Consider the following 25241-nt stretch of genomic DNA (forward strand, 5'->3'; position numbering starts at 1 on the left):
GTCAGCCATGGCCCTTAGGACGTGGGGCTCAGGCCACCCGTGTCTGTTGTACCCAAGACCACTTACTTTCTCGTTTTCCAGAGAGCTCTTCTGATCTCCCTGTTATATGAGATGCCTCTCTGAAGTGGATCCTTGGTGTAGTTCAGCTATTACTGTTTTGGACAGGGACTGTCCCTCCCTTGCCTGACTCATCCGAACCCTCAGGTGCTACATTTCCTAAGTATAGTCATAGCCACGCAGTCATGTGTGCTGGGGTTTGGTATTCATGCTGTTTGGAGAGGCATCCTCTCTCTTCCTGATCTCCATTTGTTGGGGTACATTGCATTTAACATGTTTGGGTGTTTTCATGGCTTCTGATCACATATCAAATGGCTTGGTGTGCTAGGTGTGCCAGCTCCATGTCCAGGTTTGTCAGTGGGCATCAGATGAAGACAAGACTACACAGGTCTCTGCACAAGTCCTGGGGGAAGGCAGCTCAGCCAAGCTAGAACTAGACGCTGTGGGGATGCTGGGTGTTAGAGTTCACTGCCACACACTTTTCACCTGGGTGGGTTTGAGTATTTCATGGTTTGGATTAGACAGGCTCCATTAGAGAGCCCAGTCTGGTCTTGAACTTTCAGTTCCTCTGGCCAACCAACCTCCATAGCTGGGGTTACAGTGGTCTGCCACCATTCCTGGTTGGGTTCAGGATATTCCAAAGAGGACTCTCAAGTTGTTTGGCAGCCCAGGAACTGGCTGGTCACTCCATGTCCATGGGGCTGAGTAAGCAGGGCCAGTTCCTTGATGGCTCTCCCACGGCCTCTAGGTGCAGTCAGTGCACAGCTGACCTTAAGCATAGACAATCACTATTAGGCCTTGTAACGGGGTAAAGTGAGCAACCATGTGAAGCCTAGAGATCTGGATGGAGAGCCATTGACAGAGGCCCTGTGGGTGTGTGGTGGGACAGTGCTGTGCCTGAGAGCATGGGAGTAGGTGCCAGTAATCATGAGGACTGCAGGGGGAGCATGTGAGAGTCAGGCCTACCTCAGCCCTCCTGTACCTCTTCTTCCTCCTGTGTGGCTTTCTGTCTTCCTCTTGCCACCTTCATGGTGCTGACTGGGGGCACTGAGGCAGGGATTTCTGGTGTTCACAAGGTTGCAGGAGAATAGCACTCCAGGAGGTTAAAGGTTGGAGGGAGATTGTCCTGGTCCTGTAGTCCCCTGCATAGGCCTCTCTCCACCTGTGCCATAAGGCCTGGACTGGTGATGAGTTCGTGGTACAGTGACAGAAGCAGGTGCCACTCTTCGCCCCATCCCCACACCCTCTTTGCCAGCCTGTTTTGTTGTGTTTCACTGGGTTTGAGCTCCTGACAGCCCGCTTGCTGTAAAGTTGCCCTGAGACTTGTGTTCCTTTCATACAGTTCACATTTAAGGAACGCACCATGCATGGGGGGTGACAGACACGGGATCGGGCAGTTGGAAAGCAGAGCTCTCCTAGTGCTGAGCCTGTCTGACTCAAGTCAGAATCTGCATGACCTTAGGCTGGGAACACAGTGAGAGAGAAACATCCAATGTCAGGGGTGCTTAGTGAAGGCTTTAGGACTGTGGTAACTACAGTGGCCACAGGCAGCTTGGCGAGGACAGGGTTAATTCACCTTAAAATGTCCAGTCCCTCATGAAGTCAGACCAGGAACCTGGAGATAGGGACTATAGCAGAGACCACAGAGGGATGCCTCTTCCTGGATGGCTTAGTTTGCTTTCTCATACACCAGGGCCACCTGTCCAGCGGTGATGGCTCTCCCACAGTAGTCTGGGCCCTTCCACATCAATCAGGAAAAAAACGCCTCATAGGCTTCCCTACAGGTCAGTGTGATGGGCATGTTCTCCATTGAGGTCCCCTTCCAGCTTGTCAGGCTGATAGAAATCCAACCAGGACAGAGGGAGTGACACGCAGAACAAGACTTGAGAACTCATTCTTAAAGGTACTGGGGAAATTGGCAATAGAGACTGTTATTGATTAAAGGACCTTGGGCAGCCTAGTCACCATTTGGGACATGCGGACTTTGGGTCCTGATTCAGATAAAGCAGCTGTGGAAAGTTTGATGAGTTTAAACAGTCGGAAAGGCTCGAGTATTACTTGATGTTAAAGAATTGTGGATCCTTTTTGAGAAGCTCACTGGAAGTTGGAAGTACTCATTTTTTTTTTTTTCTTGCCCAGTCTGGTAGCTGTGTTGCCTGGAACATGGGCTGGCTGTTGCTGTCCCGCACCACACGAGAGCTGCTGTGCACACTGCCTGGGAAAGCCCCAAGTTCAGTAGCTCCGTTTCTACACTAGTACTGCTAATTTTAGTGTCAGCATGGAAAGCCCTGTTTGGCTGGCATGTCGGAGTACTGGAGGGGTTGGCAGGTGTCGAGATGGCTTCTGTCTGTCTGTCATCCCTTTCTTTGAGACAAGATCCTGTTGTATAGCTTTAGTAGTTCGCTGTGTATTTAGCTTGAGCTCGCCTCAAACTTGTGGCAGTCCTCCTGCCTCTGTCTCCTGAGTGCTGGTCACTGTACTTTATACCATCAGTATGGAAGTAACAGTAATGATTACCGTTGTGTGCTGTATGTATGATTGGACTAATGTTGTCCGTGTCTGTGTGTTTGACCGTTTTTATAATAAACATTTCTGTAGTGCTGATATTGCTTTTGCCTAGTGTGAGTTCGGTTCCCAGCATTAGAAATGCAATCAAACGAAACAAAAATGCTACAAGTTCTGGGCACAGTGGTAGTGTAGTCGCTTCCCACACCTTCCTCATGAAAATCAAGGGGAAAGGGCTAAGAAGCTGTTTGTCTGTGTCATGAGACCCTGATTATAAAGCTGGGGTTTGAGACCAGGGTGCCCACTAGGTCTGAACAGCAGTGCATGTCACCAAGGGGTGAAGTCCCCCCTGCTCATGTGCTCCTGTTGCTGCTGCAAAGACTCCACGGAGCACACCTCAGAGGTGGCCAGTCTGGATCACTACTGTAGCAATTTGGTATTTGTATGTAGTATTTGCTACATAAACTCTGTCCACTTGTTTCCTGTGTTAAAATTTGCCTAGGGCTTGTGTTTCTTAGTTCAGAATAATGGTCTTTTTCAGAACCTGAGACTGAAGCACGTGCCTTCCCCCCCCCCCCCCCCCCCCCCCCAGCATGCTTGTCTGAATGCATTCTTGCTCCATCTTTAAGCTGCTTTTGTCCTTTCAGGCAGACATCTGGTCCCTTGGCATCACAGCAATAGAACTGGCCAAAGGAGAGCCACCTCATTCTGAGCTTCACCCTATGAAGGTGTTATTCCTCATCCCAAAGAACAACCCCCCCACGCTGGAAGGGAACTACAGCAAACCCCTCAAGGAGTTCGTGGAGGCCTGCCTGAATAAGGAGCCGAGCTTTGTGAGTTCACCCCTTTCTGGAGTCTCATCTTGGTCTGGATTTCTTCTGTTGGGGTTGTGCCAGCCACTGTTTCCAGCCATCTCCCTGATCTCTTGCATCCTGGCAAATGAATCCTCCCTCCCTCCCTCCCTCCCTCCCTCCCTCCCTCCCTCCCTTCCTTCAGTTTGTTTTGAGACAGGGTTTCTCTGTGTAGCCCTGGCTATCTTGGAACTCACTCTGTCGACCAGGCTGGCCTTGAACTCACAGAGACCTGCCTGCCTCTGCCTCCCAAGTGCTGGGCACCACCACTGCCCTGTTTCTTTAATTACAGATGCTCACTTTGTGTTGCTGTTGGCATCGCTTGCCTTTTAGGGATTTAAGATGTAATTATTTTCTAGCATCTCATACCTCATTGAGCCTGGAGAATATTGTACTTAGTATTATGGGGTAGGATCATCAATTTTTAATATTTATAGAGAAAGATCAGGCTGTAAAACTAGAAAGCGACTTCAGTAGTAGCAGAGGGCAGACTCAAAGGCAGCAAGTGTTCAGTTTCCAGTTGTCACGTGCTAGGAAACAGACACACAGGTACGTGTGAGCCGCCCACCTCTGCCACCCCACCTTTTCTCTTCGTGTTTACTCAGTGGTGGCAAAGCCTGCGGGCCTTAGCTACTCTGACTTTTCCTCAGTTTTCTCTGAGAATTGGGGCTTTTCTTTGAAGGTAGCCTGTGTGCTTTGTCATGTGTAGACCTGCATGCCCTTGATTTGTTTTGGGTTTCTTTGAGCAGATTTAGCTGTGCCAAGGGCTTCATTGAACCCGAAGAATACTCATGGAGGGTCCCTATGAGCTCGTGTCTGAAAATGGCGAGAAAAGATGAATGTCACAGGAACATTGTATGGTTCCCAGGAGGAGCCAGCTCTGGCAAAGGGATTAAAAAGGACAGGCAACACTTTCTCAGCTTGGGGTTGGGGTTGGGGTTGGGGGTAGGTTGCAGGTTGAAGTCAGCAGGTCAGCATTTGTTTACTGGGGCGGGAATCAGGTGGTGGTGGGTGTGGTCTTGCATGCCAGTCCAGGCCTGTGATTGTTGTATCATGGTACCAAACAGTGTAGTAGGAGAGAGACCCAGATACGTGCACATCTTGTAAGCATGCACAGTACTGGCTTATTCCCACTGTGGACCCCGCTACCTTGGGTTACCCCTGAACCTTCAGATGTGAAGGCTGCAAAGCTGAGAACACTTGGGATGTTTATGGAGTGTCCCTGTCAAAAGGTGGGAATCATTGATTCCACCTGGGCTCTCAGATTTCCATTAGAGAAACTGCTGTTCTTGATTCTTTGGAGCAAGCAGCACTGTGGTGTGCCTGGTTGGCAAATCTATGTGTTTTGCTCTCTGTTCCTGGTTAGACCACTCTGTCTTGGGGAGCTTTTTGCCAGTAGATGGGGAAGCCACTGGCTTAAACTCTGGCTATGCCATTTGGTTGTAGTTGTGCCACGTTGAGTGGGGATCGAGCTGTTGGTCCCAGTCACCAGCGTGGAGATAGCTGCACGGACCTACTTTTCTAAGGTGGGAGTGCTGGTGACTGAGGGAACCTAGGCAGGAGCCAGGAGCCAGTCAGGCCCTGCCCCAACCTCTTCTTAGTTGAGTCGAATCCGTGAACTCAGTCTAGGGTATTCGCCTAACACTATTGGAGATGATAAAGAACGTGTATTTCCATTCTCAGCATTTATCATGAGAAACCAAGTAAAACCAAGATGAACTCTCTCAGAAGTTCTCACAAAGCTCTTTGTGGAGTTCTTCGCGGGAGTTCTCGTGCATTGGTGGAACTGCCCTAGTAGGATGCATCTGTCCTTGTTGGAAACTCTCTCCCATTTTCCCTGTGCCCGTATACTGGGGCCCGGGTATGGAATGACTTCTCCAGCAAGCCTGAATGAGGAGCAGGCTCAGAAGCAGACCCAGGGCTGCTCCATGGTGCATCTGGCATTTTAACCCAGAGGTCTTGCCTGTTCAAGTGGGACAGAGTGGCATGAAGAAGCTCCCTCATGATGGTTATTTTGACACGTGTGTTTTCCAGAGACCCACCGCTAAGGAATTACTGAAGCACAAATTCATAATCCGAAATGCGAAGAAAACGTCCTACTTGACTGAGCTCATCGACAGGTACAAGAGGTGGAAGGCGGAGCAGAGCCACGAGGACTCCAGCTCGGAGGACTCTGACGTGTAAGTTGCCCTGCCGGGCTCTCCATGCCTGTAGCAGAGATGGGGTGTGGCTGTGTGTGTGGGGGGGTGGGTGGGGGGAGGCAAGCAAAAGAGAGTACACACTTAGAGCCATGGCCAGAAAGAGGAACCTGCAGAGACACTGATGCCCAAGAAAGACTAATAGTGAAATGGCAGATGGGTTCTTAGGAGAGGCATGGCTGCCCTGTGCAGGAGGCAGCAATGGCAGTGGACGGGGTGGGCCAGGGGTCATTGGTCTGGGCAGCGCAGCCCCTGGTCTGGTCCCTGTTGGTGAACTTGGTGGGATTTCTGTTCCAAGGGAGACAGATGGCCAGGCGTCTGGAGGCAGCGACTCTGGGGACTGGATCTTCACAATCCGGGAGAAAGATCCCAAGAATCTGGAGAATGGGACTCTTCAGCCCTCAGATTTGGAAAGAAATAAGGTACCACATGTCCAGCAGCCAGTGGCGCTGGGGAATCCGCACACAATGAGACTGCCATAAGAGCAAGCGAGGCGCCCCTCAAAGCAGCTCCTTGGTGGCATTTGACCTTAGGGAAGTGACAGGGTAGAGATGGAGTTCTGGCTGGCTGGCTGGCTGAGGACTGTGATGTGGGCCTCATTGTGGGCGCTGGTCTCCTCAGTGTTGAATTGTTTACCTTACCTTGTGCGTAGCACTGGGTCCTCCTGACCCGCAGCCACAGGGTGGATGTTGTGAAGTTTCACATGTGAAGACTAAGTAACTATTAGGCTTATTCACAACACCCTGACTTTACTGGCGAATTTTGATTTCAGGCCCTTAAAAGACCAGTATGTTCCTTTTGGTACTTAATATAGATTTAATGTTAATAAGGGGGTTTTCCACTTGAGTTTACAAAGAGCTGCTATGTTTTAAAGATTAGTTTGTCGGTATCCATCTCTGTGGCTGCACAGGCCTGAGCAGTGGGAATTAGGCCTCTCACTGTGGCCATACGGAGTACCCAGCTTCAGCTTTCTAGGGTTTCCTCAGTAAAACCTACAGAGCACATGTGTCTGTGCCTAGGGAGTTCACTCCTGGCATCTTGCAGTGGGTTCACAGCTACATGGGTAGGATCCCGTTGTAGAGAGCCTCACTCAGAGATAGTGAACAGAAGTTGTTTGCTCAGAGGGAGGCTGGAGAATCCAGACATCCTTGGTAGAATTCTTGCCTACCTCAGTGTTTGTTGCCTATTTCTAATGGCCCCTTCTCTTTCCTTCCCCAAGATGAAAGACATCCCAAAGAGGCCTTTCTCTCAGTGTTTATCCACAATCATTTCTCCTCTGTTTGCGGAGGTAAGATCCCTGCCTGCCATTCTTGGGAGGGGAGAAAGGGAGAAGAGTGGACCAGACCAGGGCTGTCCTTCTGTGGGTGGCTACAGGACAAGTTAGGGACATTAAAACTTGCAAAGGTAGTCTCAACATCATGTCCACGGTAACCACTGGCCTGGATCCTGCCTTCCACAAGCCAGGCAGGGGACTAGGGAAAGCTGTGTAGGTCATTACTGGGCTTAAACAGTTAATCTTCCTCAGCAGCCACCTCAGACCCACTGGAAATGGATAGTCTGGAAGTTCTAGAGCGACAGAAGGGGAATCTTTCTTTGTTTTGCTTTCCCCAGTGTGCCCTGTGGTTAGGGATAATGGGTGAGAACTAGAGCTGTCCAACGCCCTTCGTTTTGGATAAATCACCAGAGCTCAGCAAACAGTGATGTAGGGCTCACTGAGGTTAGCACAGTCCTGGTGAGACAGGGTCCTGGTTCTCCTGTCTTGTCTTTGCTTCTGCTTTGAGACTCCCAGGTGCGAGTTAGGTCCGAGACAGGTGAGTGGCACGTGGCAGATTAGACTCCAAATCCTGTGCTTGGAGTGTCAGAGAGTACTCTGCTTCTGTGGCCCTCCCCGCCTTGACCAGTCTCTCCTTGTGTCCCCCAGAGACAGGATGAGGAAATGGCTGCCTTAGGTTAGCACCCTGGGTACCAAAGATGAGAATTTTCTAAAACATTTGTTAACAAATTTAAGAGGGAGATTCTGGAATATTCCACACTTACGAGTACATTCAGGAAAAAGATTTGAAGTTGCTCTTCATGCCTGGGGAGTGCCTTAAGTCACAGTTATGACTCATGAGAGTCTCGGGGCTCAAGGTTCATATGAGAACATTTGACAGCATTCTTGACCCCGAAGGCTCTGTGCCTGAAGTTTACCCCCAGCCCATAACTATCAGGAGCAAAGCTTTGGTGACCCACACTATAGCTGCCAAGTGACACCAGAGTTCTTTGTGTCATTGATGACACTTTGAGGGGTGAACAGAAGGCTGCACAAGGAAGAGAAAGTGGAGTGTTCATCAAACTCTTGTGAGAAGGTGTGCAGTTACTTGCCTGTGTTCTGGTCTAGAGGAGTCACCCAGAGACAGAAGATGAGGACCCAGAGTGACTCATGAGCCATAAAACTCATGCTTGGGCCATGTCAGCCTGGCATGTGGTGTTGGCAGGGCCTGTTTATCTCTTCCTGGAGTGGTTGCTGCCCAGGTCTGTGCCTGTGTATGACACTGCTCTTGTGTGTATTTCTAGCTGAAGGAGAAGAGCCAGGCATGCGGAGGGAACTTGGGGTCAATAGAAGAGCTGCGGGGAGCCATCTACTTGGCAGAAGAGGCCTGCCCTGGGATCTCTGACACCATGGTGGCACAGCTCGTGCAGCGGCTGCAGAGGTAACTGGCTTTGGCTGGGGCCAGGTTGCAGGAGGGGAGCCTGGTGGTGCCAGCACGGCTTCTTGGACTAGGAACTGTTGCAGGCTGCAGCTTGGTATATCTCTTGGGTTCTTCATTCTTGTTCTGTTATCCCTTGGGAGTAAAGCCCCTGGGGGAGAAGGCTTGTTCTGAATTGTACAAATGGGAGACCTGAGTCTGGAAAGGACCACAGAGCTTTGTACTTGTTCCACTTGCCAAATAAATGCAAGATGCCTTAAAGCACCTGCATGCCACAGTCTAGTGGGCAGAGAGAGTCCCAGTCACACCAAGACAGTGTCCAGGTTCCAGAGGCTTTGGCATGGTGGACTCAGAGCCATCCCTAAAGCCTTGCCTAGAAGCCTGGCTCTGGCCTCTAGGAGCAAGCGAGCTCCTGACTGCCTGGTGGCTTTAGCCACATACCTCCATGTAGAATAGATATTACTGTTTGGGATACAAAATAAAGATGGTTTGCTTGTTGACCCCCAGTCTTGAGGCCACTGAAGGAGGAGGAGACAATATTTTATTAAGATCGCCCTGATTTGAATCTTAAAGGCAAGATGGAAAAAAAAAAAAGAAAATACAGCTCAAAACCCAATCTGTGTGTTTATCCCAGCAGGTCTCTGATTTCCCTAACTTGGGATAACTTTGTATTTCCTTCTAGTGGCATCTGATTTTCATTTAAAAAGGTTTGTCACAAGCAAAACAGAACCACACCCAGAAACCGTGTCTGTTTGTTATCCTGCCTTCTGTTTTCTGGTTGGAATATTAAGGTGTCACTTTTTCTGTGATGTGTGTGCATTCATGTGTGCACACTGTGGTCAGAGGTCCGAGGACAGCTCTCAGCAGGTGGTTCTCTTCTGCCCTTTTTCAACCCAAGGATCTAACTTGGGGCATCAGGCCTGTCAACAAGCACCTCTGACCTGCTGCCCTCCCAGTAAAGCCTGCTGTGTTGGCAGCCAGCCTTGGCCTCCATGCAGCTGGGCTGCAGGTCCACCACACTCAGCTTTTGTCACCTTCAGGAGTTATGCATGTGGCCCATAGCTGCCTGATGTTATATGAGTGGTTGGTAGATGTGACTTGATTTCCCTAGTAGCTCGGGGCAGGTGGTGTGACTCATACACACTTAGTCAGTCCTTTTCTTGTTTCTGTATCTGTTCTCTGCTGAGGCACCTCATCTGCCAACTCTACTAGAAATGTGATAGGAGCCATATTTCATTTATTTTAAAATGAAGAATTTCATTTGTTTTAAAAATATTTTATAGATTATTATAGGGAGGGTACATGTGCCATGATGCACCCTCTATGCCGATTCCAGGATCAGGATTATGCTGCCAGGCTTCACACGGCAAGCGCCTGCTGGCCCCGAATGTGGAGATTTTGGATATTTGAATCTTAGCATTGAAAGTGTCCCCTCCCTCCCTCCCTCTTCCCCCTCCTTCTCTCTTCCCCCTCCCTCCCTCCCTCCCTCCCTCCTCCTCCCCCCGTGTGAATTTTTGTGGTACTAGGGATTTAATTCTTTGTCTGGAATATGCTAGGCAAGTCTTCTACCACTGAGCTGAGTCCTCCGACCTCTCACACATGGAATTTTAAATTTTCTAGAAACTAGATCAAGAACATGAAGAGGAACAAACAAAATTAATTCTAATATTACTTTGATAATTTTCTGTCTCAGCTTATAATCATTATAAGTTACCCAGTAGGTTATTTTACATTGTTTTCCCTGGTATTAAACCTTTGGAGTCTGGTTTAGTATTGTGTATTAGCCATCCTTATCAATTCAAACTCAGATTTCAAGTAGACCCTTGTAGCCTTTTGTGCTGAGTGGCACCAGATGACTAAGTGGTGGGGACCTGGTCTTGTCTCTGCAAACATGGCTCTGGCTTTGCATTAACCTGGGTTCCAGCAGCCGTGGGCGATGTTCGGCCCGTGCCCGTCCCTTAGGCTTCTTCCCAGTCTGCTCCTAGGTGAGCTGGAGTGGACGGTCTCTTCAGAAGTCACTTCTGTGTGAGCGTTTTTAGGACATCTCTGTCTTAGTCTGAATTGGCTTTGGGATCCTTCAGTGAGCACAGCTCATCCACTCAGAGAAGCAACTCAACCATAATGAGTTGTTTGCAGCTCTTGACATTCGAGCTGTGGCTCCAGTGTGCTGCTGAGAGGATCTCACAGACCCGGCTGAGCATGCTATGTTCGGTGTATTGAAAAGCAACTCTGGGGGCAGTGTTTGAGATGAGTTCTCTTAAATACGTCCCTGGGCTCAATGCTCATACCAGGTAGCATTCAGAAGCAAGGTAGTGTAGACTTTTTTTTTGAAAATAAGAAATGACATAGTCCTATGGTCATGAGTTGTTCTGATGGTATATGCAAGGTGTTCATGCAGACACATAGGCCCTCCTTTGGGCCATGGTTTTGAATACTGCTTCCAAATAGCTCATCTGGGCTGCAGCCCTATCTTGCTGCCCCAAAGAATTGCTGAGCTTGGACTCAAGCTAGCATGAACATGGCCTGAGCTCTTGCTGTGTCCTTGGTCACCACTAGTTTTTAAAAACAGATCCTGTCCTGGAGAGGGCTCAGAGGTTAAGTTGCTTTCCGTACAAGCAGGAAGACCTGCGTGTAGGTCCCAACACCCACACAAAGGCTGTGTTGTGGCGCGTGTGTAATCCCAGCATGGGGTAGGGATTCTGTGGAGATGTGGGTAGGTCCCGGAGGGTTGCTGGCCAGCCATCCCAGCCTGAATGGCAAGCTCCTCCTACCCAGTACAAGACACTCCCTGGAAAGTGAGGTTAAAACATGATAGAGGAAGACCCTCTCCCCCCAGAGTCAGCCTCAGCCCAGTGTTCACGTGGTTGTGCACACTCGTACATACAAGTGTAGACTCCACACACAGTGCACACATACACCACAGTCACAAAGCAAGGTGGTCCTAGGTGTGACTTGCTCTCTGCATGACACCCTCATCCAGACAGGCTGCAGAGGCTTGCTTTTCAAGCACTGAGTTTTTTAGTTAAATCCAGAGGTTTCTTAGCCATTATAAACTCTTGTATAATACATCTGGTAACCTGCTCATTGTTGTTCTCCTGGCGTGTTTCCTAAGACTTTGAAGCTTCTGTAAAATCATGTTTCAGTTCTCCAAGATCTCACTGTGGCAAGAAGGGGTGCTCACTGATCTCTGCTTCTCCCTAGATATTCTCTGAGCGGCGGGGGAGCCTCAGCACACTGAAGGCCCATGGCACCAGGGTTGATTTTTTTCCTTTCTTCTTCATCTCCCTTCTTTTTAAAAGTCAACGAGAGCCTTTGCCGACTCTGCGAAGAGGTGTCACGGAGGGGCTCACCTTCCGGTAGCGCCAGCACCTGTCCAGGGAACAGCCTCATCGTGCCACAGCCAGATGGAGTCTTTCCGATGGGGTGGGGGAGGGTCACCTCCTTCAAGCGATTATTTTATTTTTTTATCGTTTTTAATTTTAATCATAGTGCACATATTCAAAGAAAGTATCTTTAAACACAAAAAACCCTGAAATGTATATTTGGATTGTTTTAAGGCAATTGAAGACACGCAACCTCAGGTATCCCGCTCATATCGATAGCTCCTCCCCCCGGAGACGGAGAGTCGTTCTGGTGGATCAGTGTACAGACTGTATATAGCGTCATTTTTACGGAAACCCTTTTGGCGTGCATAAGGATCACTGTGTACACATTGGCCAAGTGCTTCTGTAGATATGTCTGTGGAGTAAATATTTGACAGGCCAGAACTTGAGTCTATTGCCTTGCCTTTATTACGTGTAAATTTTGAATCTCGTGACCAGTGATTTGGATTTTATTTTGTATTTACAGGGTCTGTCATTAATAATAATTAACCCCCCCTCCCCTCATGGAACACTCCCATTTGTACCTCAACAGATGCAAATTTCCCTCTCGTTCACCCTACGCCCTTTTTGGTACACTTAGAAGTTTTCCTTTTCCATCAATGGTACTGTTTCTTAGTGTTTTCAATTGGAACATATCTTGTCTCACAGAGCTTTAAATTATCCTCTTAGGTTTCTTCCGGATGACGCGCTCTCATCTAACCTATGTTGGGTTGTGCCACCTCATCTGTACTAGATGTCTTGTCTGACATCTTTCCATGAAATCCTGTAGTACAACCTGCGTATCATCTTCTCCACCACAAAGTGTCTGAATGCTTACACAAATAAATTTTATAACTCACTCATCTTGCAACTGTTCTTGAAACATGGCTCCACGGAGCAGATGGGGCATCTGCTCTGCACATGTGTATAGTTGAGGAAGCGTGTGTATGTTGAGACATGTTGAAAGACTCCAGGGGAAAGTGCCCAGATGTCAAAAAGCCAAATGTCCAGGTTATCTCCCTATGCAATTTGTGTGATTGGTCCGAGTTATGACCTATGTTGCGGGTTTGTGAAATTGCTGAAGCTCTTGCTGGGGTCTTGGAAAGGCAGTTTTGATTTTGCTCAAAGAACCGGGTCTGCTGGTCCTGTCAGCCAAGCTTTCTGTTCTTTTATATTGTAGAGCATCCTTTGGCAGGTTGGGAATTCCCCGGTCTTGCCGGTCTCGCTCAGATTTGTGTAGTGTTGTTTGTTGATGCTAATTACTGCCTCCCTGTTGGGGTCTTAGATCTTGAGAAAGACAAAGGGTTTTTGGAGCAGGAACTTTGGATGAACTTGGCAACATCAGCTCAGCCTTGCGTTGGTGTGTAGTGTTACAGGAAGGCAGGCCAAGGCTAGACGCGTCGGGCTTGAGACATTGCTCAGACTTACTAAATGGGGTCCAGGTTTTTAGACTAATCAATTGTGGTAGTCTGTTAGAAGTACTAGGTTTGAGCTGGAGTAATAATTTCATTCAAGGATACATTTTGGCTAGGGGAAAGAAAGACACAATTGTTTTTTGCTTTAAAAAAAATTTTTTTTTGAGTCTATGGGACATGTGTGCAGTTCCCTCAAAGACCAGAAGAGGATAATGAGATCCCTCTCTTGGGAACTGTAGTTATAGGTGAGCTGCCCTGTGGGTGCTGGGAACTGAATCTGGGTGTGCTGTAAGAACAGCCTGTGTTCGTAACTGCTGAGCCATCACTCTGGCCCCAGTACAGTGTTACTTTATACCACGAATGTTACCTGGAACAGTAGTTGGAGAGTATTTTGTTTCTAGAGTGCTCTGCTTTGGAGTGCTCTGTGGTTTGTTTGTTTTTGTTGTTTTGCTTTTGGTCTTTTTTTTTTTTTTTTTTTTTTAACCAGGCTTGATGTATAAACCAAAGGTTGTTGCAGGAAAGTCACCAAATGAACCTGTTCTGCAGAGTGCTGTTGACTTGAAAAGCGTCCCTAAGGGCCACAGGCATTTCTAGTGGAGAGAGCTCGTCAATTTTACAAGTGGGCAGTGATACAGTGGTGAAGCCAATCGTCTTTTCTCTTTCCAGTGCTGGTGTATGAACCAGGACTTGTGTGTGCTGGGTCAGTGCTTTCCTGTGCTTACCCTGCAATCCCTGCCATCCGTCTTTAACAACCTAACAGCTGTGGCTGAGCTGCTCAGAGGACTAGATGCTAATTAAGCATAAGCTTACCGAGGTGAGTGTAGGCTGGTCCTCTGCACGTAGTAGACCACAAGGCATGGTTCCCATCTCCTGTGGAAGCAACAGAGTTTGTTGGAAACCTTGCTGTGGATGTGGGGTTGACAGGTTTAAAGTGGATTGCCTCGTTAGATAGTCTCTTCTATGTTAACACTGTAGCACAAAATCGATGAGGTTTTGTTTAGCTCGGCAAGCTGTGTGTTCAATTCTAGTCCTTTATTCAGAGCAGGGCCTATCTCAGGACACTGGTACCGGTTTTGCATCACAGGCTACAGTGGGTGAGCTCAGCATCACCCAGAAGTCCTTCCACAGCAGCATGCTGTCCACAGCTCACGCAACCATGCCACCAGTCTGGGAAAATGAGCATCCTGAGGAGCAGTGAGGTAGGCCGAGCACTGAGCCCTGGCTCACAGACAGGTTGTCCTTTAGGTAGTCCATGTTGGCCCTCATGAGTCCTGAGATTGCAGGTGTGCCACACGTTGGCTCGATGATGGTCCCCCCATTGCTGTCCCAGTAGGTAACACCCTGTGATGTGGAACCACCTGTGCAGAATGAGAGACCGTGGGTTCCTTCCTAGCAGCTGGGGTTTCTTCTTGAGCTGCTCGATATGGTTCCTGGTTCTGTATGTGGTGTTTTATACTATTCTTTGGGAAAACCTGTAATCGTGTATGCATTATATTTCTTTAAAAACCTGGCTTCTGTGTTTCTGCTACAAAATATGGCAATGAAGGTGGATTCCTGAGCACGCATACTGTCGTGCTTGGTCAATAAAGCTCTGGAAAGCTGTTGCTGCGTCTTGTGTTGTGGGATCTCTCAGACTCCGCCTCTTCCAGCAGCTCTGCTGTGCACTTGGTTAATCTCGCTCTGCAGCTGTACTGGAGTCTGAAGTGCCAGTCACATGGGGAGAATCTACTCACACTGCTGAAGGAAGTCATCTCCTCTCCAGCCCTGTGGGAATTTGACTCAGAGGGAGCCTGTTTCCAACACTGTTGGGTGCCTGGTGATGGGGTCCCCCTAGATGATTAGTGGCAGTGTCTGGGGAGTGTCAAGAGCTGTCTGCCCTTCTCACTCGGTGTGCCTTCTGCCCAAGCCTTTACTCATTAGTGTGCTAAATGTTGCATTTCCTCAGAGGTTGTGCCCCTTCCCGTCCACCCAGTACCACCCTTTCGCCGCCACACAGAGAGAGAACACAGGTGGTGGTTTTGCCTCAGACTTTTGTGTGCTGGATCGTGGCGTGAGGTATTTTTATTCCCTTTTGTTGGTACTTAGAACCATCTGGTACATTGTAAGGCAAATGATTGATACATCTTATTCCTTATCCATGTGAGTCTGACACCAGCCATAACCCCTCAACGTTGGTGGGTCTGTTTTTAGGTAAGAAGGCCCTTGCTGGGGTGGAGGGCACAGGGAGAGGGGACTGCTGACCTGGCCAGCTTGCATTATAGATAGAGGGTTCTATGCATGAAGGGAATGGCAGCCACCCAGCTGCCCTAGAGAGCAGGCAAACATTTTTCCACTGGGAGGCTCAGGTAGTGTTTGGCAGCCAGGTCCCCCAGAGGAGTCTGTCCAGGATGTGGGCTGTCATCCTGTCTGTACCCCATGCCCAGAAGGAATGAGTATAAAAAAGAGAAAGACTTGGAGACAGGCACAATAGATACTACTAGAGAATGTGCAGGTTCAAACCAAACCACGGCCTTGCAGGGAACTGGGGCCAATCACCAGGGCTGGGACTTCGTACCATTACCATACGGTGCTGCTTCCAAGAAGCTCGCTTGGTGCCCCATAATGTAACAGCACAAATGGCCCCAGTCAACAACATACAGCTTCTCATGCTTGTGAAACAGACAGCAAAACAACATGGCCTAGGAGCCCCCACTGTACACACCACGCACAGGGCGGTGACGCCCACGTATTGCACTGGTTATCTGCTTCTCCACAGAAAACAACCCCACTACACTTTGTAAATAGGAATCACACAGTTTGGTCAGCTTCCACCAAGAAAATGGGTATGACAACCAGGCTGTCACTGGAGCCCACCCCTTTAGTGGAACGGAGTGCTCCACAAATTGCTTATTCAGGAAAAGTGAGTCCTACAGATGTCCTATTATAAAAGTAGAAAGATTGGAGAAAAAAAATGAAATCCAAAATGATCTCATTTACTCAAGACCATGCCGTGTTGTGAACACTGGAAAAATCCGTTTGGAAAACAGCAGTCTGCAGGTGAAACGCTCACCCGCCGTCTTCCCTGACACGGTGAGCGGACGTGTGGCCCTGGACTGGCTATGCTCCAGGACAAAGACTGTCATTTGGCACTCTCGATGACAATGTGTCAATGCTGGCACAAGCTGAAGCGCCTCTGGAGAATGGCAAGACAAGCCCTCCCCCCCCTCCCCCCAGGCCTGGAGGGAAAGGCTGTCCAAAAAGATACTGGAAAAGACAATGTTGGAGATAGGCCTGTGAAGGAGGGTGGGTGAGAACCACCGCAGGTGGTGGTCACTGTGTTCACACGGTGTGCATTTCACTAGGCTTCAGTGTATCCTCCAGGAAAGCAGCCAGTGGGCACGTCCAGCCGTCAGTACAGGTGTGATTCTTTGTGACTCAAGATGTGGGCCCTAGAGGCTGAGCTGGTGGCACTTCGGATCACTTCCATCCATCTAAAAGGACGGGAGAAGGGACATAAGCACTGGGTGACTTTGTATGTCCACACCTGGTTTGTAACAGACATTGTAAAGGCATTACTTCCAAAGACGACAAGTGGAAGGGAGACCAGAGCTTGTCAAAGATGCCCTGTTGTTCAAGCAGAGGGCCCCTGTAATGGTTTTAGGGGGACGATGTCTGGGAACTGTCAGCACGATGCACATACGGCGGGCAGTTCCAAAGACATTGTAAGGGCTGCATTCATACAACCATCCCGTCTCATTTGATGAGCGCATCTTCTTGTACATTTGCAAGAAATGGGTAGCACTGGATCTGGGACATGCCGAGTCTGCAAGCTGCTAGTTGTCACAGTTGAGGGTGTTACTAGGACCAGCTCCCAGGGTTCAGGGATGTTCAGAATCATCTGTCCTAAGTTACCTGGTCCAACATGTCTTGAGTGTGGGTAAAGAAGACCACCTACTCTTGGGATTCAGCATGGCAAGGCCTTGGAAGGATCTCTCTAGATCTTTGAAGATCTTGACCAGTGGTTCTCAACTTTCCTGTTTTTGTTGCTACTTCATAACTGTAATTTTAGTACTGTTATGAATCATACTGTAAATATCTTGAGTTTTCTGACAAGTCTTAGGCAAACCCCCGTGCAGGGGTCGAGACCCACAGGTTGAGAACTGATGATCTGGGCTGAGACTTGCCACCTTTTGGATGCATTTGCAAGCAGTTTGGCTTAGGGGTTGCTGGCTGGTTTCACAGACACTTGCTAGGGGTTGTTTCTAGTTGGCTTGTTGACCTAGAAATGCTATGGGCCAGTGAGGGAACAAGCCATCATCCAGAAAAGTAGCAGGCCAGACGAGAACTTGCTCCCTAGTGGGGGGGGGGGGGGGGGGCCTGGCATGTTGAGACCTCTGAGTGGTACTACAGTGACCTTGGTTGTCTTGTGGTGCTATGGAATGCATTTCCCGAAAGCCCAGTTTCCCCTTGGAATGTAAGTTTCATGAACAGCTTTAAGTCAGTTCACACCTGAAAACCTGGAAGTCTATTTCCCTCCTAACCTCCTGGTCTCGGACCACTCCAACACTCAGCTTGCTTTCTTTGTGTGGTCGTTAACTAGAATCATCCTTTGGTTCCATTATGGCCACCTGTGCCCTGCCTCCCCCTAAAGTGCATCTGCTGAAGCTTCCTAGTATAATGTGTACATGGTAGAGCACCAAGCACATTGGTGTGTGCTGACCTTACATGGCAGGAGCTAACATCTCTGTGACACCACGCTGTGGGGCTGGGAGTATGAAGCAGACCTACAGAATGCTCACGAACTACTCAGAAGAGGTGAACCCTGATGTCAGGATGGGGACCACGGTCCTGCAGGTGGGCAAACAGGGTTAGGGGGCACCTACCTTTCAAATGTGTATTCACTTTCAGCCCTGAAGTAGTACACGTGGGACTTGAAATGCAGCTTGAACACATAATCCTTGTGGATGTTCTCAGACTCTGAGGGGATGGTGAGTGAATAGCCCAGCAGAGGCAGGCTGGCGAGGGGGTGACTGTCCTGCAACAGGGTACAGAGGGGCCTTTGAGGACGTGGTCAGTGGTGTTGGGTAGGGTTGCTGTTCTAGTCAAGGGCTCCAGCTCGGGAATATGTTGGACCAGAGGAAGCCAATCTTGGCCAGTGTGCCGTGGTCCCTCCAGGAGAAGACATGCTTTTGTTTCCTCCCTTAAGGGCTAGTCCCTTAGAACAAGGCAGGCATCTGGCTCGTTTTCGCCCCCTTGACACAAGACAGCATCGAGTCACCCCCTTCCCTTGCAGAGCAGAGCTAGTAAGGCAGCTTATCTTTGAGCAATTGGATATCAGTGTTCATTTAGAGCTAAAAATCTATGATGGACATGGCTGATCCTGGAACCCTGCATTTCCCAACACCAGGTGCTGCAGGCTCAGCCTCAGGGAGGCATTCCCCTGTGCTTGAGAGCAGGTGTACTTCAGGTTAGGGCCAGCTGCCCATGTGGGGCACTTACCTGGTGTGATTTGTAGAAGAACAGGCAGAAGTTAGTGAACACCACCCACAGCTTCTGCCAGCCATTGCTGTTCTTGAACTTTCTCAGCAAGTTCCCAGAGAGCTGGTTCTGAAAGACGTGGGGGTGGGGTGAGGGAGGGATAGGAGGTGGTCAGAAACAGATCAAAGACAAGCAGGGAGTCGGAACACCAGGTCCATGGCATTCACTGCGTCTCAAGAGCCAGGTCCTGAGTTCCTAGCTCTGAGCATGGGTTTCCCACATCAGACGTCCTTCATTGTATGTTGCCAGGTCATCAGGCTATATGATGAATTCCTGACCTTGCACAGGTGTAAGTGCTTACTAGAGTCACCCTTGAATGTGACATCATTAGGGAGCTAGGTGGTCGGTCATATGATGAGTGACGTTCTAAGGAAGTGAGTGATTCAGGGACACCATTCAATACCAGAAGCAGAGGGTAGAGTGGGCACCCACAATCAGGGATGGCCAGCCAATGAGCTGAAAAGGCACAGAGCGTCCCTACAGGGAAGAGGGCCTGGCTCACTGCAGGCTAGGATCCTGAATTTCTGACCACCTGAACTATGAGGAGTCATCTAAGTCACTGGAATTCTGGTCTTTTTCCCTGCAAGATCCAGGTCTATCAGCATAGATCTGTGGAGCGGCTCTATGCTGCCACCTAGTGGGAAGGCCCAGAAGCCACTCTTGTTGAATTCCTGCAGTTCCTGTAAGTATTAATCCTTGCTGTGTGTAGTGAGGGCAAGGACACAGCACAGACAGTGAAGAGGTCTGGCCACTTCCTGACAAGCCGACCTTTCACCCTGCTGTCAAGTGACATGAGCGGAGGGCACGGAAGGAAAGCTGGAGGTGTACAGTAGCGAAGGGTAATGGATGCCCCCCAACAGTTCACTGAAAACGGTGAGATTGACAAACTGTGTATCTGTTACCTCCCGGTTCAGCATCTCAGGCTGAAGGGAGAGCCCCGCAGCACGCACGGAGCACACTCTGTTCTCGCAGAAGGCCTCAAGTGCGTTCCCGGCACCCACACTAGTAGATCACGGTGGCCTAGGTAACTCAGGCTCTAGGGGATTCAACACCCCCCTTGGCTACCACGGGCAGGACGGTGCTCACATACATGTAACCCCACCCCTGCTGAGAGAAAAGCTTTAATATACCTCTAAGTCTGTTTTACTGTTTTCTAAGCGCTGGTGTCAGGAAGGCCCTAGAGAAGAAATGTTTACAAGTTCCATCCTTCAGCTGGTCAGACTGACGGGAGACGGAGAGGTGAGCTGAGAGGGAATTCTGCCTGAACAGCTTCAACCATCCACCCATCTGGCTGCCACTACCTGCCTGCAGGGGGGGCAAGGGATTCTGGGTAGTGGCAAGCCTCGCTGCCCATGAGACAGGACCCTAATAAACCCTTCTGTCCAGCCCTCCTTTCAGAACTCTCCCTAAACAATGACACTGGTCTGTCATTGCATCCCCAGTCACCAACCCCAGCAAAGCTGGTAGTGTCTGGCCTGTCACTTGTCACCGCACCCTGCCCTCTTAAAGCTGAGCCCGCGTTCACATGGGTGGCAGAATGAAGCATCTAGGAAGAGAGGCCAAGAGAACGTTTTCCTGGCAGCAGCACACGGCCAGCGGCCTCATAGAATGGAGGAGCTGCTGTGTCTGGGGGTACTGCCTCCCCCAGGATGGTCCTCCCAGGATGGTCCTCTGCTGCTTTCAAGGACAGGTCATGCCTTGCCTGGGATGCCCTCACACGGGCCAAGAGGAAGGGTGGCGTGGAGCAAGGGCAGCAGGCAGGCAGCCTCTCAGCAGGCAGGGCTTGGAAATGTGACCACAGGACACCAAGGTTAGACACTCACGGGGAAGGGAGTGTGTGGGAGCGCTAGGGTCTTGGCTGGGGCCCCTTGAAAATGTCTTCAGGACATAGTAGGAACCTCTGTAAACTGACGGCCACTTGCAGAACACAATTCCAAGACTACTGGGATGTATCTTAAAGGACTTGTGTGTATATCTCCATTTTTTAAAGATCAAAGGACCAACAAACTACTACTGTCCTTGGCTCAGCCTTTCGTGTGACACTATGTGGCCCAGGCAAATCAAACATTACAACTTCAGAACTTTGTACATTTTGAAGAATGAGTGGAGTCCGTCTATAGAAGCCCCTGCCCTTCCCGCATAGGGCCAGAGTTGGGAGGCACTGAAGATGTAGAAGCAGCCACACAACTAGGAGGGACCATGGAGCCTTGCACCAGCAGGTGCTGTTGATAACGCATCAGGAGACAGCTTTGCTGTTCCTAAGCTTGCCAGGCTACGCAGTGGCTACTTTGAAGTGGGATTTAGAGAAGTCTAGAAGCTGGAGTGACCCAATGGAAGGCTCGCCTTCAAAGCCACAAGTCACTGAGCCCATCTGGAGACACCTACCCTGGGGTCCCTTCTTGGATGTCTCCTGTAAACTGCAATGGAGCCCTGCTAGAAACACCTCATCCTCTTTCAGACCTGGCTACCCGCTGGGTACCTGATTCCACAACTGCCATGGTGTCTTCTGGGTACCTCATTCGACAACTTCCATGGTGTGTGTGGCTATTGGTTGGTATGGGTTACACAGCTGTACAGGAGCAGAATCCTGCCCTTGGCTAACTCCATGGAAAGAAAAGACAATGTGGAGAACAAAGGAAATGAGGTGGCTCACAGGCAGCTGGAAGCCAGATGAGGGGGATCTGCACCGCATTTACAAAGGAGAGCGCCACTCTGCCCCAGCTGTGGGGTGAGTACAGTTCCTTACACCCTTAGGCTGGCTCTTCTGCGCCAGCTGATCATATAATGGCGCTCTCAGTGGCCGGGCACAGAGGCTTCTCAGTAAGCCCGAGGCTGAAGGTGAAGGCCGGCTCAGGCCAGTTCCATACCTCCACTGCAATGCTGAAGTCCACCATGGAGACACTGGTGCTACGATGCCAGCACACGTGCACCATTGTGTTGCCACGGTGAGGGGCCTGGCGCTCCAGCGAGGTCCGAGAGGCGCTCAGATCATCCTCTGACTCCTGGTCAGCCGCTGCGGCTTCATCCGGGGACTCTGCAGAAGGTGATCAGGGGCAGTACTGGTGTTTCTCTTCCCTAGGACCAGCCTGGAGTGCTGGCAAGGTTCCCAGTGTGGTCCCCAAAGGGTACCCAATGAGCAGGGTTCTAATGAGGCCTCCGTGGGAGAGCATCCTCCCAGAATCCCCTGCCCTGGCTGGGAATCCTTCCTACATGTATGTAGACACTGGGCCTGTGGCCTGCTTCCTGTCTCTGAACACCAGCTAATACAGGGTAACATTGGCTTGGAAGAGATGACACCCCAGTCCCTCTCATTCTCAGGAAGGATCCACTTTTTGACAAGTTAAATTTCTTAATCTTTAACACTGATCCCTAAAGCATGGATAGGAGGCCTACCTGCTAGGGGTTCTGACTGTGTATGGTATTCTCCCTCTGTGAAGCAGAGCCCTCCCTGCCTCTCCCTCAGGGGACAGGCCTTGTAGCCATGGCCTTGGGCACTGCACCAAGGACACATCCACACTACTTACTGTTGTCAGGGGGGCTGCTGGCAAGGAGCTCGGGGGTGGGTCCATTGCTTTTCTCTGCCAGGTCAATGGCCATCTGGATGTCCTCCATCCATTTTTCCATTTCTGAACGGGAACTGAAGACAGAGATGACATGGGCTTGTCAGACCATGGCCAGTCAAAGGCAGACAGTAAGAGGTCAGGTTCACGAGTTACCTGGCGGCCACGATGATGGATTGCCGCTGGCCCCTCAGGGTCAGGCAGTGGGGCACGCCCCACTCCTCCTCACTCTCCTCGATCTGTGGAAGCAGAGTTTATTGAGACGCGGCTGGGCAACAAGCCAGGCACCTGGTGCATTTGTGGACACTCACCAAACTGGCTACCAGACCAGTAAAGGCAGAATTCAGAGCGGGACTCTGGCCCCAGAGGAGCCATTTCCATAGTCAGGGAAGATGCGCTAAGGCAAAAGTCATATACTTCCTCTCCATCTTGTGAGAAGGTTGACATTAGCCAGGTCCTTATGAAAAGGCAGGTGCCCTGTGGATACCTGATGACCAGGATGCAGGTGAGAAAGATTGGCTTTGTCCTCACTGGAGAGACAGCTGGGGCCAGCAATGAGACAAGAGAGGCAGGCTCACATACAGCCTAAACTCTCCCTGGATTCTACAAAGACCATCCTGAGGCCTCACGTGTGTGGACAAGGTAGTGTCTCTCCGGGGCCCTCCTTGCTATCGGCCCCCAAGGGATCTGCTCTTCACAAGGGGGGCATGCCAGCACTGGACTCTTACCGTCATGCCGTAGAGCGGGAGCTGGCCGTGGACTTTAAACTGATTAGATGCCGTCAGCCCCCGGCTGGTATACAGCAAGACATCGTTGAACTAGAGGTACAAGCAGAAGTGTGTGATCTGAATGGGTCCCTTTTACCTCCAAGGCCTCCCAAGGGGGTGGGTGAGGGCTAGTCTCAGGACCTTCCTTGCCCACTGGCAACATGGTTCTGGGACTGTCAAGGACAAACCGGTTGGCTTGCCCCACTCACCAGGAAAAACATGCGCTGTTGAAGCCCCTTCCCGGAGAGCTTGCTGAGGCTGCCCAGGCGGATGAACTCCTGCAGAGCAGACAGAAGCTCAGTTTACTAAGAGGGTGAGAGTCTCGGCAGTGCCTGGGTTCTGGCCTCCTCGGCCCTCACCCAACCCGTGACAGTACAGCACTGAACAGTGATCACTGTATGCGTGGTTGCTGCTTGCCCCCAGCCTCCTTGCTGTTAAGTCATGGCTAAGGGCCATCTTTCTTGTTCCCAGGAACCTTTGCAGCAGGCAGCAGGGGCCAGGAAAGGTACTGAGGGTAGATCGCTCTTCTCCGTGATCAACAGCTGTGGTTCTGAGGGACGGTAGCTGTAGAGTATGAATGAGCCATGGCAAAAGAATCTGAGGAACTCTGCCTCTTGAGCCACGCTTTCCCTGAACTCCAGATTCCCAAGAGCGGGTCTCTCACAGGAGCAAGCACGTCAGCAAACAACAGTGTTGTGTGTTTTTAAGAGCGGATCTTTTCTTTTCCCTTTCCCTCCTCCCTCCCTTCCTTCCTCCCTTCCTTCCTCCCTTCCTTCCTCTCTTCCTCTCTCTTTCTCAGAGACAAGGTTTCACCACATAACTCTGGCTGGTCTAGAACTTGCTATCCAGACCAACTGGTCCCGAACTCCTAAGTTACTCCTGCCTCTGCCTCCCAGATGCCAAAATAAGGTGTGTGCCATCATGGCTGAGCTAAGATGAGAGTCTTGCTAGGCTGGCTCCCAACTCCTGAGCTTAACTAACCCTCCTCCCTCAGTCTCTGGAGAATCTGGAATTATAGCCATGGACCAGTGTCTAATAAAATGCACATCGGATCTATCACTCATGACAACCACTGTCAACTTCCGTGTTGCCAGATCAGGAGTCAGTCTCTCTAACGGCCTCTCATCCCTTTCTGATTTACTCAGATGACTGTGAACAGTTCAGGGAGGCAGCGTGCTGAGCCAATGCCTGCATCGTAAGGCAGCCAATTCCAACCTCACAAGTAGACAAACTCCCTTTGCTGAGCGGGTCGTATGTGTCTGACACATCTATGTGTTCCTGTTAGTTAGCTCCTGAAGTTCAGCGTTATTCCATGTTCAGACAGACAAGCAGAATGGTTAAGAAACTTGCCTAAGCGCATCTGGCTGGCTCACAGGTAACATACCCTTGTGATGCCGGGCTGTGTGGCTGCCACTCTAGGAGAGATGGCTGCCATGAGCTAGGCTGCCCTGAGCTAGGCTACCCTGAGCTATCTGAGGCTCAGAGCAAGGCTGTGACTGCTGTGGGGTAGCCTGGGCTCAGAGCATGGCTGCTGAAGCTCCAAGCAGACCTGCTTTAGTCTTACGGCATATGGCACTAATGTGGAGAATCCTACTTCAATGGGCAAGCAGGCCCAGACCATTTGGGTCTGGGTTAGAGTTAGGTACACCCAAATATCCAAGGCTTCCCCCATGGGTCTCGAGTCACATGGATTAGAAGTTTTCTGGGTGAGGGCTAGGGGAACCTTGGTGGTAAAGTGCTTGCTGTGCAAACAGAAGGACCTGAGTTTGAACCTTTGTGTCCATGTAAAATGGGCAAGCATGGTGGTGTGCACTTGTGATCCCAGCACTGGGGAGCTGGGGACAGGAGACACCCTGGGACTTGGTGGCCATCCAGTCTAGCCTACACACATGTACATGCACGCACACACATGCACGCGCACACACACACACACACACGCACACACACATGAACACGTGCACACACACACACAGAGTTGCCATGGCAAGCTGAGTGTGACAGCTCATAACCTATAATCCTAGTAGTCCTCCCGGTGGAGGAGGCAGGAGGATCAAGAGTTTGAGAGCAGCCTGGGCTAGGGATCAGAGGCCAAGCATATCCAGGACCAGGCTGGGCAGGGTATGAATTCAGCCAGCCATCCCATAGAGAGACCAGGGGAGATGTGATAAGTGAGCGAGTGATTATGTCTCCTGGATGGCTGCCCCCACAGCCCACCCCGAGGAGAGTAACAGAACAAACGTAACGTGGGCTATTTCCCATCTCCCCGTTCCCGCTGGGCTGGAAAGAATGTGCAGCTAATCACATGACCCTTGAGTGCCT

The 25241-nt window shown here is 50.3% G+C and overlaps 2 protein-coding genes across 3 annotated transcripts in view; one reads left to right on the forward strand and one right to left on the reverse strand.

Annotated features, from left to right (window-relative positions):
• The window catches only part of Stk24 (serine/threonine kinase 24), a 99947-nt gene extending 85265 nt beyond the window's left edge, over positions 1-14682 (forward strand). The window contains exons 6-11 of the mRNA XM_034497524.2: positions 3210-3395; positions 5448-5593; positions 5910-6033; positions 6831-6899; positions 8168-8304; positions 11503-14682. Of these exons, the coding sequence (XP_034353415.1) occupies positions 3210-3395; positions 5448-5593; positions 5910-6033; positions 6831-6899; positions 8168-8304; positions 11503-11539 (699 nt within the window). The 3' untranslated portion in view covers positions 11540-14682. The remainder of the gene's footprint in view (positions 1-3209; positions 3396-5447; positions 5594-5909; positions 6034-6830; positions 6900-8167; positions 8305-11502) is intronic.
• Positions 14683-15091: 409 nt separating this feature from the next.
• Farp1 (FERM, ARH/RhoGEF and pleckstrin domain protein 1) overlaps positions 15092-25241 on the reverse strand; it is a 229758-nt gene continuing 219608 nt past the window's right edge. For both annotated transcript variants that reach the window (XM_034497328.2, XM_034497327.2), the window contains exons 20-27: positions 23132-23200; positions 22884-22973; positions 22312-22394; positions 22120-22232; positions 21463-21629; positions 18557-18664; positions 17941-18092; positions 15092-16548 (exon numbers count right to left, since the gene is read on the reverse strand). In XM_034497328.2, the coding sequence (XP_034353219.1) occupies positions 16467-16548; positions 17941-18092; positions 18557-18664; positions 21463-21629; positions 22120-22232; positions 22312-22394; positions 22884-22973; positions 23132-23200 (864 nt within the window). In that variant the 3' untranslated portion in view covers positions 15092-16466. The remainder of the gene's footprint in view (positions 16549-17940; positions 18093-18556; positions 18665-21462; positions 21630-22119; positions 22233-22311; positions 22395-22883; positions 22974-23131; positions 23201-25241) is intronic.

The sequence above is a fragment of the Arvicanthis niloticus genome, chromosome 3, assembly GCF_011762505.2.
Source record: "Arvicanthis niloticus isolate mArvNil1 chromosome 3, mArvNil1.pat.X, whole genome shotgun sequence".
Lineage (NCBI taxonomy): Eukaryota > Metazoa > Chordata > Mammalia > Rodentia > Muridae > Arvicanthis > Arvicanthis niloticus.